The sequence below is a fragment of the Egretta garzetta genome, unplaced genomic scaffold, assembly GCF_000687185.1.
Source record: "Egretta garzetta isolate BGI_Z169 unplaced genomic scaffold, ASM68718v1 scaffold271, whole genome shotgun sequence".
NCBI lineage: Eukaryota > Metazoa > Chordata > Aves > Pelecaniformes > Ardeidae > Egretta > Egretta garzetta.
Window position 1 is genome coordinate 4,410,456 of NW_009258669.1, and position 16,033 is coordinate 4,426,488.

Genomic DNA, 16,033 nt, shown 5'->3' on the forward strand with positions numbered 1-16,033 from the left:
AAAGAAGGATAGATGAGGTGCTTAGGGACATGGTTTAGTGGTGGGATGGCAGTGTTAGGGTAACGGTTGGACCTGATGATCTTAAAGGTCTTTTACAACCTAAACGATTCTATGATTCTAATTCTTCCGTATTCCTTTCATGCTTTCAGTTACCCAGAACATCTCTAGATTACTTCCTGAATGGTTTTCTCCTAGCAAAAGGAGGGAGACATAAATCAGTACAAGCCTCCATCTTCCTTAGCAATTGACAGCAGACTTTACTGGTTGCATAGGTCACAGGAAATTGTGCTGGGGAATGTTTTGTTAAAGATTTAGCCCCCATCTGAAGGGAAAGAAGAATTTTCAGTTTGAAAAACATATATATATATATATGTATATATATATATAAAATCTTCTGTTAAGATGATCTCAAGCTTTATGTTACAAAAACATTCTTTGTGAAGTCCTTCATACTCAGGTTGTACTAAGTGTTCTGTACCCAGAATTCAGCCATGACAGGGGGATAGATAGATAGATAAACAGATTATTTTTAAAATTACTTTCTTACCTAGGGAGTCAAAATTTCCCAGGGAGACCTGATTGCAGCCTTTCAATATTTAAAGGGGACTTGCAAGAAAGACAGAAAGAGACTTTTTGCCATGGCTTGTAGTGGCAGGACAAGGGTAAACAGTTTTAAGCTGAATTAGGGTGGATTGAATATAATGAAGAAATTCTTTGTTATGAGGGTGGTGAGACACTGGAACAGGTTGCCTGGAGAAGTTGTGGATGCCCCCTCCTGGAAGTGTTCAAGGCCACATTGGATGAGGCTCTGAGGAACCTGATCTATTGAAAAGTGTCCCTGCCCATGGCAGGGTGGGTTGGACTAGATGACCTTTAAGGTCCCTTCAAACCCAAACCACTAGATTCTATGATCTAGTTACATACAGAAGGTTTTTCTCCGTCTTTGAATCACAGGCTCATTTAGGTTGGAAGGGTATTCTTGAGATTACCTAGTCCAACACCCCTACTCAGGCAGGTTCAACTACTATGGGTTTCCCAGGACTGTGTCCAGTTGGGTTTTGAATGTCTCCACAGATGGAAGACTCCAAAATCATTCTGGGTAATCTGTTATGGTGTTTGACCATCATCACAGTAAAAATGTGTTTCCTCATGTTCAGAATGAATTTCCTGTTTTCTAACCTGTGTTCATTGCCTCTTGTCATTATGCACCATTGAGAAGAGTCTAGCTCCCTTTTCTTCATTCAATGCCATGGGTTATTTATACACATTTGAAAGATCCCATTTTGCACCAGGAGATGGTGTTATGGCCCCAGTATGAAAGGCACTCAGAGTCTGGAAGGTATCATTTAAAATGCTGTTAGAGCTAACACTATAAGGAGAGAATAGACAATCTTGCATCCCTTTAGACAGTGGGAGCCCTGGGTGATGTAGCATTGAATGGGCCACTGATCATGTGCAACATGCTGGGCAGTCCCTGCCTGTTGCAGAGATTCTCACATTTTGGTCATTCGAGGACCAAATAACAGGACCGTAACAGGACTTTCTCACAAGGAAACAACTCTGTTCGTTATTTTTACTGGCAAAGAGAAAGGACATCCACATGAGAACTCCTTGGAGCGCTTGTAGGCAAAGGCAAGGCCATGCAGGTGGTGTAATTGCTGGTACCTGGTGGGAACTGCCTGTGGGATCTATTGCAATGTGGTGTCTGAGTTCATCCTACGGCCCAGAGAGTTGCACAGCACAGCACAGGCATGGGGTCACTCCAATTAGCTGTTGCATGGACCACTAACACTTTGATGTACAACAGTCTTCCAGTCAGGATCACTACAGGTTCTCCATGGTCCAGAAAACTTGGTGATTGATATGCTAGGTGTACTTCAAACCCAGCACGTTTGGCTTGCTTTTCTGTGAGCTTTAATGAGAAATGATTTAATGAGTTCGCATATGCTTGTTTAGGTATTTGCCTTTTTCATTGGTGATAAAAAATGCTTAGGGCATGAGGAACAGTAATAGTGTTTGTGAGGCCATAAGTAGATAAGTTGCTAACAGAGAAATAAAATGGAAAAATAGTAAACTTGGGTTAGACTTAAAATATCCTACTCTAACATTTTAGCTAAGTATTTATTAAATATGTCTGTGTACCAAGAAGTTTATAATTGTTTTTGATATGTCTTTAGGCTGTTGCAGAGTATACACAGTACTGGTCACCAACACTGAACAGATAATTTAACTGTCATTTGTTATGTTATCTTTTCTAGTAGTTGCCTGTAATATTTCAAACCACCACAGAAGGTGTAAAAGATGCAAATATATATCTTGCTAATAAGTAGAAAAATGAGTTGTTCTTCACGTGCACTGAGGAGAAAAATGGGGTTTTGATCTAGAAATAAGTTACTTCCTATACTAAAGTGAAGTTTTCTTATCTGATTTTGACTCAGATAATTGTTCAAAACAGGGTGCTAGATGTCATTTCCAGAGCTTGTGTGCAATTTGCATAGTGCTCTACCTACCTACCTACTGTTGTAGCCATGTTGTAGCCTTAATCTTCTGATAGAAAATTGCTATACAGTATATTTCAATATATATATATACACTTCAAGTATTCTAAACTCTGTTTTATAAACACTTAGATTTATAATTTCCTGGCATGCTTTTTATTGACCAGTCTGAATAAAATGCTTCTTAAGCTCCATTTCTACTGAAATGTGACTCACAGAAACTGTATCTTACATCATATTTGCACAGACTGAAAATTTTTCTTCTGTTTTCTTTCCATAGGATAAGAAATGGGTTCTTAATCATGAAGATGTCACACTAGGAGAATTACTGGGGAAAGTAAGTAATCAAGTGAGCTAAATAACATTAAATAATTATATATTAATAATTCAGCCTATACATTTCCTATTTGCTGTATCTTTTAAGTTACCGTGGTATGCAATTTTTATATAAACTCTTTTGCTTTAATACAAAAGACAGCATTATGCTTTAAACAAATATAAATCACATTTACTGGTAAATGATATGATGTGTGTGCTGAAAGTGTTTAACTAGCATGCATATTTTTCTCTTTTGGAAGGCTTTTAAGCTAAATAGTTTTTGATAAAGCATGATGTGGCTGTTTGACATTGTGTAGCCTTACAAAATATGTTACTGCAAAATATAAATAAAAACATATAAACAGATTTATGTTTATGTATGTATGTATAAAATTTGGTATAATATGATTAAATCAATGTTTGTTAAAGCAAGTGTTCATTGCTTTTGTATGATTTATTGAATGTTAGGTAACTTCACAATGACATATGTATTAAATTAATTCTTGTATACTGTAGTTTATATCATAAATTCTGCTTATAGTCTTTAAAGGCAGGTAAGCCCCATACGTCACATTTTTCCACCTTTACACCTACAAAAACAGTTGTGAGTGCTGCTCTGGACACAACGTTCTGAAAGATATCCCAAAACCTGAAAAATAGGCTTAAATGAGGAGACAAATGAAAGCAATAATTGCCTCCTTACTATGATGCACAGTAAAAGAATTATAAGCTGTTCGAGAAATGAGGGAATTAAATACTGTCAGAAAATTCTGTTACCCAGGATAAAATCTCTTTGGCAGTGTAAGATGACAAAAAGTAATATCTAACAGTCGACAGAGCTGTGTTTGCATAAAATGCAAGTACTATGACGGCTTCACATTCTTAAACAGAATATTTTTCATAAAATCAAGGCAGAAAAATAAAGTGTTCCAGGCATTAAAAAAACTTTGTCATGCTAAAAAATAAGTATGAATTAGTCTTGATGAGTAAAGACAGCTAAAAAAACCCCTGAAAATTTATAAATTTAGTAAACTGAATTTACATGTGCGTTACATGGTTTTGGCATAAAGCATTTTTAACATTCAGTAAAGACAACTCAGTGCTTAAAAGTGATTATAGAAGGATTTGTTCTTTAACAAATAGTGAACAGGATAAAAACTTTCTTGAACACAGTATAAATCTGTTATGCATACATCTCTAAAAGTATACAGTCAAACTAGAAAAGACAAGAATGACAGGACCATCAGCATCTGTATGAGAAAATGGTAAATAAACTACAGCCATTCAGCAAGGAAGTGAGAAATCTGAGGGTCTATAAAAGCTTGAGTGGCCTGGAAAATACGAGGATAAAAATAATGAAAACTTAATGCATAAGAGAATGCAAATTTTAGAAAAGACAAAGATTTTCCTTCACCTCAGGAGTGAATGGTCTGTTTATTTACTCAGTATTAATTCTATAATACCCCACAAAATGAAAGTTATATGAAAGGAACATGTTATATTAAAAATCATATATATAATGATAATCAAATATTTTAAATAAAGTAAAAAAAGCATTTTCAATACTTAAGTGGTCCTTAAGGTGAGTTCAGCTTTCACCATTAAATACTTCTGGCTAGAAGGCTAGAGGAAAAGCGTGTTGGGAGTGATTCAGCTTCTTGCTTTTGGGCACCTCATGCCATTTTAGAGATCAGAGGTAGTGTCCCAGCCTCTAGAAGTGCTATTTTAGAAGGGCAGATTGCCATCATATATCCTATGCCTTGCTTGCCAGCTATATCTTGCTTATCCTAGGATATACAAAATAATACTGGAAACGTGTTTAGGCCTAAATTTCTTCCCTTGTCACTAGCAGCACATTACTATTTTCCATCTGTGAGTTTCTTTTTTTCCTTTTCTGTCCTCTTCCTCTGGCAATACAGTTTGAATACAAATGCATAATATAAAGAGATCTTCATCACTCAGGAAAGAAAGCAGAACATTTTCAGCAGAGTTTTGCTGTTTGTTGAAGTCACATGCAGCCCCAGATACCAGGACACAGAAGTGGAATCACGGGAAAATTTATCAGATGTAGATTTAAAATTGAGTTGTATTTATTGTTTGGGAAATACAAACCTTAACTAAAAGTATGAGATCTTCAGGTTTGGTGTGGGTTTTTTTTTTTTATTCTCTTGGCTTTTTTCATTGATACCAGTGTTTTGTTATATACCCCACAATTTCCTTCTTCCATCAATTTCTGTCCTAATTAATTTTCCTTTTGTTTTTATTTAAGTAAAAGTTACATCTGACGGAGATTATTCTATAGTCTTTATTATTTCAGTTTTCTTCTATGAAAGCTCTGTTATTTCAATAAACAACTTACCCTGGGCTTATGTTGTTGAAGACCTAAAAGATCTGATTATAAAAGGCGCTACTGTCCAAATGTAAGGCCTTACATACTTGTCTTTATAGAGCAGTGCTGATCTTAGCTTTTAAAAAAATTGTGGCTCGCATGACTTTTTCAGGGCAGACACAACAATAGGTTTTTTTGGTAGTGATTTTAATTTACGATCAAAATTAATAAACACTGTCTTCATTTTTCTTACTTTACATATTTTCTCTCTGGTATATGTGAGAATGTTTATGTTATTTTGATGGGTTTTGTCCTAGTTTCACAGATATTCTTTTGGTCTCTTACAGACCACAAGTTTAAAACTATTGATAAAATACAATAGTGTGGAAATGAAAGAGTGCAGGTATAAGGAAAAAAAGTATTACTGTCGGTGTTGACTTTAGAAGTTACTAAGAAGTTTTATGAGAAAATTACACAATTAATATATTTTTTTTTCTCTTTTCAGCAAGGTCAAAGTAGAACTCATACTCTGTGTCCATATAATAGATGTGCTATGTTTATGTGAACTGCATTGTGTTAGGGGCAGATACTACAAGAAAACCTCATCTGGCTTTGTGAACACATTTCAAAGTTCTGTGCCAGTTACATTAGCTGTCTGCATTATCTTTCTGGTGATTTGTGAAGATTTGTTTACTTAGAATGATTTCCCCCCCTCCCCCCCGATTTCAGGGTAATTTTGGTGAGGTGTATAAGGGAACATTAAAGGATAAAACTCCTGTTGCTGTAAAAACTTGTAAAGAAGATCTTCCTCAGGAACTGAAAATAAAATTTCTCTCAGAAGCCAGGTAGGTTCTCTAAATTTAATTGAAATATATACTTGTTATGGGTTTGTTTTTTTTTTTTTTCAAGTTTTATTACTAGATGGATTTACAAAATCTGACCTTCAGAAAAATTCCAAGAAGTAGTAGTCAAACTTTTGCCTTTTTTTTCTTTTCTTCTGTACATTACACAACTGTTGCCCTGGTAACTAAACATAGGCATTTTTAATGTGTGAATGCAGTAGCATTTGCACTTGCTGAAACTACCTCTTCAGCAAAGCAAGCTCTGCCTATAAAACACAATTTTATTATTGTAAGTGCTTTCATTTAGAATTTCTTCTGAGTTGTGCTATGAGGATTGGGATAAGAGGACTCTAAGATGCTGTTAATTTAAATGTGATTATACCAGTCATAATTCCTACCTTACGTGCATGACTAACAGAGCTGATCAAATGTGTCTAGGTTACCATAAAGACCCCATTTAGTAATTTTCTCTTTGTAAGGAGAGTTCCCTCCAGTAGAGATTTTTTGTGCTGTGTCAATGTGTCAAATGACAATCATGCCATGATATGCTAAGTATTCTGAGTACAGACAGCTAGACAGGTAGGTTCTGAGACCTCAAGATAGAGGGGTGTATTGAGATAATGTCACAATTGTTTAAATTAACTTGCTCCCTCTTGCTATGAAGCTTCATATGTTTTCATTTTTACTCCCAAACTAGTATGATCAATATGAAAAAGTGAAAGATACTATCTACATTTAGAGAATGAAGATCAGCCACTGTATCTATTGAATAATTTTAAACAGCTCGTAACTTGGCAACTGCAGAGATGTTTCATTTGTTAATCAGCCTGCCACAAATGGAACAGTGTTAGTCTGAAAAAAAATAAATGCCTTATTTCTCAGTAAATATGTATGTACCAGGTAGGTTAGTATTTTAATCTTGATCCTAGGAAAAAAGTGAAAAAGAGGAGGTGCTTTAAGTAAGCAAATAGTAGAAGAAACAGTTAAGTTACAAGGTCTCTGTAGAATTCTTGCTTGCCCTTCATTTCACTTATAAATCACAGCATGCTGTTTAGGCTGCAAATGTTGTTATTAAAGTATTGTGTAAGAAGATGTAAATACTTTTGTTTAATTCCTAAAATTAAAACTGCTGTCTTTATATTTTAAAAAAAAACCTTATTGTGTTAATTAATCTCTTAAAGTAAAATTGGAATGAGCGTGCATTTGAAATGTGCAGCAGGAAAGTGTAGAGGCATGCTGTGCATGCTTTTTTGATGTAGGTCTCTTTCTGGTCCATCACTGAAATGCTATTTAATTACAAAGTTTCTTGAGAAACTGCAAACGGGTCAGGCCATTTTTCAGTTATGTAGACAAATGGTAAAATTATAGTAAGAATAAAATATTGTTCAATCTTGATTTATTAGTGAATCAGTACGCCATCCATTTCAAACAGAATGATGATTGATCTGTTACATTGATTTGTTTTTTCCTTCATGATAACAGTAATGACATGTTCCACTAAAATAACATTATGAGTTTAAGATACTTTCCTATAATATTTACTTGGTTTATGCAATAAAGTTTATTAATATAGTAAACTTACTGTGTGTTTTGCAGAATACTCAAACAGTATGATCATCCTAATATTGTAAAACTTATAGGAGTTTGCACCCAACGACAACCTATTTACATTGTTATGGAACTTGTTCCAGGTAATTTTTTTCCCTTTTTTTGCAGCGTATTTTCATAGGTATTGTTTCCATAACGTAAAATGTATTGTTTTTTATTTGTCTTTATATGCATTCTTATGACTGATCTGAAAAGTCACCTGTGTTCTGAATCTTTGGAAATACTATTTTCTACTAGCTTTGGAGTGGCATGAGCGCCACAAATCTGTTGTGAGTTTTTCTGTAGCCATAACAAAATTTGCTGAAAGATATCTCAGCTCTATCTTCATTTTCCTCCTGAAAAGATATTACATAGTACTTCCTGTAACTGTACAGTTTTATAGTGGATGTTAAGATGCTGGTATTTAAAGAAACTTCATGGCTGGGTAATGTTTCAATTTTAATAACTCAGATTTGGATCATATTTGGTAATATAAAAGTTTTTTCTTTACCAAAACATATTGTTCAGTTTATGGGTTGCTTTTGATTTATTTTTGGAATCTTGAGTTCATGCTATTCAGCAATGGCTGGAGAGAATTTCAAATTGTTAGGATGATAACAGCTTTTGGGCAATTTTACCTCTTTGTTGATTTTCTCAGCAGCTGAAAAATGTGTGGTATCCTCTAGTATTGCTTAATATGCAACACTGCATTGCTTTTATATATCACTGGTTTTGTCTTCAAAATTATAGAGCAAACTGTTTTAAGAACCATTTCATTCATGAAGACTTAGATTGTTTATAATTCTTGAGTACTGGCTTTAGTACAAGAACGCTGATGAAATCTTTGACCTACTGGAATTTTCTGCCTTTATACATGCAATTAACTTTATCAAAATGGAGTCTAAAACCAGTGTCCTGGGTTTTAAGGCATACTTTGGTAATCAGCTTCCCCAGACATCTCTGAAGATAAAAATTAATCCTGATCTTTTATCACCTTTATCATTCTGGTTCAGGGTTTTCAGAGCCTAGGACAAGTTGTTGAAACATACTGATGCAATTTGAGGAGGAATTAGTGAGAACATTTCTCAGATTTCCATGCCGATTTTGCAATTCAAGTCTTGCAATTCAAAAATTCTTCTGTCTCCTGGCTTTGAATTTACAAGAAACTTGTTAGTTCTTACTCTTGCTGGTCTGTAAGTCCTCTGGCTAGCTTTTGTTCTCGCTTGTCCTCATAAACACTGTACCGTGTTCAAACCATTGCACTTTTCCATATTCTATTAAACTTTGGCTAGCACACCATGAGACTGACCAGATCAACTAGAAACAGTAAGGGTGACAAGTCCAAAGAAGCTGGCAGAGGAAAGACAAAACACTTACTTAGATCAGCTCAGAGAAGTGGTGATTCTGATGTTACTGGTTTTCTGTTTTCTGATGGCAAGTTTGGATGAGATTACCTAAAATAATAATTACTAGTGCTCTGACTTGGTATTTAATGCTGTCTTTGAAGAACAGAACAGTGGTAGGCTTGTTGACTTGCACTCAACACGCAACTTTCTCAGTGTCTGCTTTGTCTGTGTTTTGTCTTAAATGTCTTGAAGGTGCTCAAGCAGTTTAACTCTGACATTCTTTTTAATAACTAAAAATTGCATGGTTTAGCTTAGAATTGTATTCTGTAAATGTAAGGCTGAGAAGGCATGTAATTAATAAATATCTGACAGTTTTTTCCCTGAGGATAAAAATTAGAAACAACTCCATAAAATGTGGAATTTCTCCTGTGTTTTCTGAGTTCTGTTTAATGTTTGCACTTTTTCTAGTGGTTTTGTATCCCATATACAAGTAGGCTCTACACTTACACTGTGTCTTTTGAGACTGTTATGGTGTAGCTCAGTAGCAGCTAATTCTGCTTTTCATTCCAGATTCAATTTCAATTCAGATTCTTAATTTGTTCAGGTATTAAAAATTTATTTTGAAACTTAGCACTTTGTGTAGAGAGGTGCTACTCTGTTGGTGATTCTGTCATAAACTGTCTCGGCAGAAAAATCTTTTTCTGTTGTTGCAAATGTAAATGGGACTAAAAAGTATGCATCTGGATAAAGTTGTCAGTGAAAACAACAGAGAAGGTGACAGATGCATATTTAAGCACCTGTGCATCCATTATTACTTGCAAAAATAACCCAGATGTTGCCAACAGATAACAGAGAAATAAAGCAAGTTGTCAAAGACAATTATCCTTTGTAAGGTAGATCCCTTTTCTTGATGTGTGTGTTAACAAGTGATGTGTCCTAAAGTAAGAATCACATTCATAAAGAAATTTCAAGATGGGCGATGTAGCAAGGATTAACTGAAATAATAAATAAAGTAGCAGAGCATGTTGCAGATACATAGGCAAAGTGAAAAGGTAGATCAGAAGTTGTGTACATTAATGAGGAAGAACCATTGTTTACTTACTGTTCACTTACTTGCTCTTGGTCATACTGATCTCACTGTATATGTCCACCCAGTGTCAATCATAGATTACTCCAGTACAGAAAGACTTGGTTACCTTTTTTGCCATCCACCACCTGTCAAGAAATGAGGAAATATCATAATATAATGCATATGCATGTTACATAAATTCTCTTTAAGGGATGCATATGTGGAAAAACACATCCTATCTCCCTGCTGTTGGCTGAGTTGCCAGGGGCCAGGTCACTTCTCAGTGTTGTTCTGCACGTCTTTCTGCAGGAACCTCTACAGGTGGGAAGGGGAGGAACGTCTTGTAAGCAGAATGTGGCATCTTCTAGAGTTGGTTGAGATGACATTACTCTAGTCCTTCTAGCTTCTCAGACAACATCTAATTGAAAAAAACTGTCATTAAAATTGAGAGAGAAGGCCTGAAAAGACAGAACTTGGGGGTTTTTTTTTGTTACTGTGACTATATTTTTATGGCAGTAGCATCATTGATGACACAGACTTAAGATACTTTGTCCACTAGATTGAAAACATAGGAGTAAGAGTCTTAATAATTTTAAAAAATTAAGCTGTACATAATTCTTGTATCAACTTAAGATAGTCCAGTAAACTGTTGAAAGACAATTTCTTTTGAGGACTTGGAAATCATAACAAATATTTTAACGAAGATGTGTTTTACAGTTGTCTAATAAAATATGCTCAGTGACCATCACAAGATAAGCTGCTTTCTTGCATTATAAGGAGCATATATCAGGCAGCATTCATTTTAATGTAGGAAAAAAGCTACTGGAATATTTTTTAAAGAGCTGAATTCTCCTGTTTTCCAGGTAAGCAACTGCTGCTGTTGCCCAAATAAAGAATTATAATAAATAGTTTCTGTAAATACAGAAGAGCGTATTCTGGCAACTTTTTTTTATTCATTGTGACACACATACCACAGATAAAAATCTCAGTAAGTTGTGGTGGCTATCTACTAATAAGAAACCCCCAATCAGTATTCTAAAGAGTGTTATTTCAAAGGTATATGCTTCTAGTTTGTGTAGGACAGTATTTATTTATTGTGTAATTTAGATTTATTATTGCTTTCTCAAGCTATTATTCTAATTGATAAATAAATAAACTAATTAAAATACTACCTATTCTATAAAAACAGAAGCTAAAACACATGTAGAAGCAACAAGGTCCTTCATATATACACAGAAAGTTACATATATAGAAGAGATGTGATGTAAAACCACCATTCAGGAATTTATAATGAGAGTTACCAAAAAATAAAATGTGTGATTTTTTTTTTAAATCCCAGGCAAATTGTTCTCCCTCCTCTCCCCTCATCTTCCCCAAATTGCCTAGATAGACATTGAAATTGAGTCAATGAGTCCTTTATATTCTTTCTTACAAACATTCTGTATATTTGTAAGTTAACATGGATCTCTAGAAAAATCTTGTTTGCAGGCTTATGTTATGCTTGCTAGCTGCTGTGGAAAAGCAATTTAGCAAAGCAGATGGTTTTAAAATGTTGATTTGTGATTGCATAATGAATAAATTTGTAATAACCTTTAAAGCACTCTTGCAAATAATTAATTTTATTCTTTTTTACCTAAATGACATTGAAAAGTTAACTAAAAAGAACTACGAGGGCCCGATGCTGAAGTTGTTGTGTGTCTTCTCGATTACCGTATATTAAAATTTAGCCTGAGTTTTACAGTGGCATAGTTTTTTCCTGTGATTTTTTTAGTAGACTAAGAACGGAGAAAACAACTCTATTTTTAAATGATCTTTGTATAACAACGTTTTATTAACAGAGAACTTCTCACAGAGATTTCCTCTTCTTGTTTGGTGGTTATGACTCTTTCTCTATGACACCTGCAGTTACAAGTGTGAAATTATTAAGACTGTTAAAAAGAAAGAAAATTTGAGGAGCACAACACCCATGCATTTATATGCTGGTGTTTTGCATGCATTTTGTGTTCCTAATAGAAGTTGGACTTTTATTTCTCTATTGCTGTGCACTTACCTTTGCTCATATTTTCTGATTTCATATTGCTAGCTTCTAGTCTTCCCATTCTATTCAGACTCTTAATTTAAGATGGGCCTGAGCAATGTATGCAGTAAGTTACATGTTCTGGTTTCTAGATACAGAGATTCAAGTAATCTCAGCTCCCTGGGCACGTTGTGTTATGTCTTGAGCCAGAGAGCACATGATGTGAGATCCAGAATCGGTGTAATTTATTGTAGAGTTCTCTGCACAGTGAGCCACACCATCTAATTTGCTGAGCATTTTGCCTATCATCTGCATAGCATATGAACAGTAAGTGGGATGCATCCAGTGGAGGACTGTGTTTTAATAGCAAGCTGTTATTCAGATAAGGAACCTGTAAACTTGGTTTATGACCCTGAGCTCTACCTCGCAGCAATACCTGGAGAGAATACAGTGGGGAAAGTCTCCCTACTGATTCTGACTCCTGTGAGGCTACTGAATAGAAAAAAACAGTATTTCAATGCCAGTTTCTTCTTGTGTCTCCTCTGCACAAGAGCAGATTTCAGATGCTGTGTTCGCACATAGCTAATGAGAACTCCATGCCAAAAAGGCATGTTTTATTTTACAATACAGTGAAATAAATCTTACAGTAATTGCAATATCATGCAGTGAATTTTAAATCCTGCACTAAAGGAGTAGAAATGATTCAGATCAGCTCCAAGAAAAGCAGAGTACATCTCTCAAGTTGATATTACTGCCCAGGATTTTCATACTTTGCAAAAATTCTGCTTAGAAAAATTAGACTTTGGGAACCTGTTAATATTATGAAGAACTCTAATAATCATATAGGGTGCTATAAGCTATTTTCTTTGTAATATTCTTCCTTTTTTTCTTACTACTTTATCATGAAATGTCTGCTAAGATGGTTTGATAACGTTTGTTGCAAAGGTGGTATTTGATGAAGTTTTTTTTCTCTTATCTTCAGATCTAAAAATATGAATACTACATTACTTCATAACTTAATACAGTAACTTTTTAGTAATCTGTTGTGATACATTTTAAGTACTCAGTTTATCCTAAGAAAGGCAGAAGAAGTTAAAGTGAGAATTGCTAATGAATTTCAGGAAAAGAAACCCATATGTTTAGATTTCCAAATGCTTGATGTTAGTATAGAGCCTTGAGTTTGTATTAACAAGTCTTGACTAATCTGACTGAAAACTATTGTAGTAAAGAAGGATACTAGTCTTAAAATTCTTCAGCGAGGATTGCTGCATATTTCAGACTGTGAATGCGGTTTGTGGCCTTCTAATTTTCTAATGTAGGTAAGTCTTTGTCAGGGATGGTTCCCAATATGAGGAACAGCAGAACTTTGTGTAAAAGTGGTTTATAGTGCTGTGTAAGAAAACACATAGCTTTTCTGTGATGCCACATCAATCTAAAAATTGAGCATTTTACTCATATTTTCTGGGTTAATTTGTTCATTTTTCTTTGCTCTGTGCCTGTTTTCCCAGTGGCTTTTTTGTGCTTTATCCTGCATTGTTGACCTTAAAACTGAAGAAAGGGAAGTAATTATGAGGAGCTGCTTTGATATTCAGAACAGGAAAAGAACAATTTGCCAGTGTCTCTTAATGCCCCACAGGGCATAAGCAGTTTTCATAACAGCTCATTTTTAGCAAATTTAGATGATAATCAGAGCGACTGCCTGGAATACTGCTAGCATTATCTGTAAGCTGGCCAGAGTCCAGACTGATAACCTGAGACACATGGATGCTGGATTTTGATGGGGGGTTGAGAAGATTATCAGGAAAATGGTGAAGAGGTGACCAAACCTGCTTCCTGTTCTTTTCTCCTTTCAGAGTGAACTCAGCATCTTTTCATGGAAAAAGACAGGAAAAGAAGAAATTAGAATACCCTTCTCTTTTACCCTTCCTCATGAATATTTTCCTGATCCCAACTTCTCTCTTAGTGATCATGGATCTTATTATGGTATTTCTGCTTTGAGAATAAGGGACTTTAATTCACTGAAACACTCAGGATCACTTAACTCTATTTTCATCTGCTCTTAATTTATTGTGCAATCTCCCATGTAATCAAAAACAAATTGCAGGATACCCTTTAAACTTGAAATGTTTTTTTCTCTTTTTAAGTTTGCGGGAAAAACTAATCAAAATGAAATGTAATTTGTAAGATGCAAAAAGCAATCCCAACCCACAAAATTCTTTCTTCACCTTCTTTATACTCCTTTCAATTTACTTGAATTTTAGCTTGCCCTGAATGGAGAATTTAGTTTAGAGGTCGGAATTTTGCATGTTCATGAACTGTGTATTCTAGAGTGAGGTATTTTGAAAATAGATGTGTTATCTTGTGCTGCAGTTTATCTTGTAGAACCTTCAAAGGTCCCTCTGTCCCTCCAGCAAAAAGAGTCTGCACAGGTTGTCAAGATAAGTGCTGTCATCATGGCTGCACCAGCTCTGTCTGGAAGGATTTGTCTAATTGGCAGTAGATGCAAACATCTTTGTAAGTTCCAATGGCTGATTCAAGGTGGTAATAAGGAATCTTGCAGTCACCTTTTTTGTGACCTACTCCTTTTAGCTGTTGGGCTGTTTAATCACAAGCTGATAGCCTACTTTCTGTTTCAGGTTTCTATATATTTAAACATTTTTATAAACAACATAGTTAAAACTAGATCCCCAGGAATGTTTTGAAAGAATATTCTTTTTGCTAAGTCAGGCATTCAAAAATAGGCAATTCAAGAATCTGGCTTGTCTGTTGAGTCTTAATTTAGCTTCCTCTAGCATATATATTATGATAATATAATACATTGTAAGTATATTATGTGTTACATTATATTACGATATTATGAAAACTAGATCTCCTTTCTATACCAGATCCTCATACAGTTATGAACGGTCTCCCAGGAGTTGTTTCTCATTTCCAAATCCATTCTGGGGCCATGGGCCATACTTAGTCTATTCTGTCAGTGATCTGCCCTGAGTGTGATTCCCACACCCTCCCACCTCCAGTGGGCATTTCTGGACATTTTTCACTTTAGTAGTAAATTCATTGATGACATTTCTCTGGAGTACTAGTGTCCGTTCCTGATGCCACCATAGAATTCCTGTTTGATAATGGATATGTGGTTGCAAGAAACCCAGCCTCCTAATTAACTGGACATAGAGTTTGTGTTCTTTGTTTTATTTAGGCTTATGCTGACATACATCAGAGTATATTCTCTAAACACTTGCAGCTCTCAGGAAACAGATTGTGCTGTTTGTACATATAAACAGCTATGAAAACATCCGCTAATCTGATGGTATGGGAAGGCTGTCTGAATTACGTTTCAACTATGTATGCTCAGCTTATATCTAGACATACATAGGTAGCTTTCAAGGTGGAGTTCAGCAAGGTTGTAGCATCCATCTTTGCAATTGGATAAGGTAACCTGTTCAGATTTGTAGTGAATCATTTGGGATGCAAATTGCCTATGCCATTGATGCAGAAACAATTCAGAGCTGACAGGTTTTAGTTGCTCAGGTGCAGCACTGCTTGATTTCAGCTACACTGGCTCCTAGGCACGTTCAGAAGGAGCATAGCCATTTCTGTAGTGCCTGTAATGGGATGTGAGAAGCTATTCTTAACCCAAGCTCTGGAGTTACTTCTGCACCCTGTTCATGCTACCCGCCTGCAGTTGACTTTGGTCCAGCTTGGCTTGCTCACTCTATCTCTTCTGAAATGAAGGTGACTCCATTGCTACTTTCTGTATGTTATGGCAGTTTTGCTTCCACAGGGTGTTTTAGGTCAGAAGCATTTGCAAATAAAGCCCAGTATTCTGCCTGACCTATCAGGCACACTTTTTGGCCTTTGTTGGAAAAGAGGACTACATGGCATAAAGTGGTGAAATACCTACAGATCCAGTATAGCTGGTGCTGAGGTAGAGCTGGGGCAGCCTGCTGGATCTTAACTGACTTTTGTGGGATTACTCATATTTTCTGTACATAGTGATACTGTAGGCTATAGCAGCAAATCACAG

The 16,033-nt window shown here is 35.4% G+C and overlaps 1 protein-coding gene across 9 annotated transcripts in view; it reads left to right on the plus strand.

Annotated features, from left to right (window-relative positions):
* The window catches only part of FER (FER tyrosine kinase), a 177,080-nt gene that overhangs the window by 102,130 nt on the left and 58,917 nt on the right, over nucleotides 1–16,033 (plus strand). For 7 of the 9 annotated variants that reach the window (XM_035888436.1, XM_009648673.2, XM_035888437.1 and 4 more), the window contains 3 exons: nucleotides 2,779–2,835; nucleotides 5,875–5,990; nucleotides 7,584–7,678. In XM_035888436.1, coding sequence (XP_035744329.1) covers nucleotides 2,779–2,835; nucleotides 5,875–5,990; nucleotides 7,584–7,678 — 268 coding nt within the window. Of the gene's footprint in view, nucleotides 1–2,778; nucleotides 2,836–5,874; nucleotides 5,991–7,583; nucleotides 7,679–13,859; nucleotides 13,904–16,033 lie in introns of those variants that run through there. The other 2 variants (XM_035888441.1, XM_035888442.1) reach the window with 2 other exon arrangements.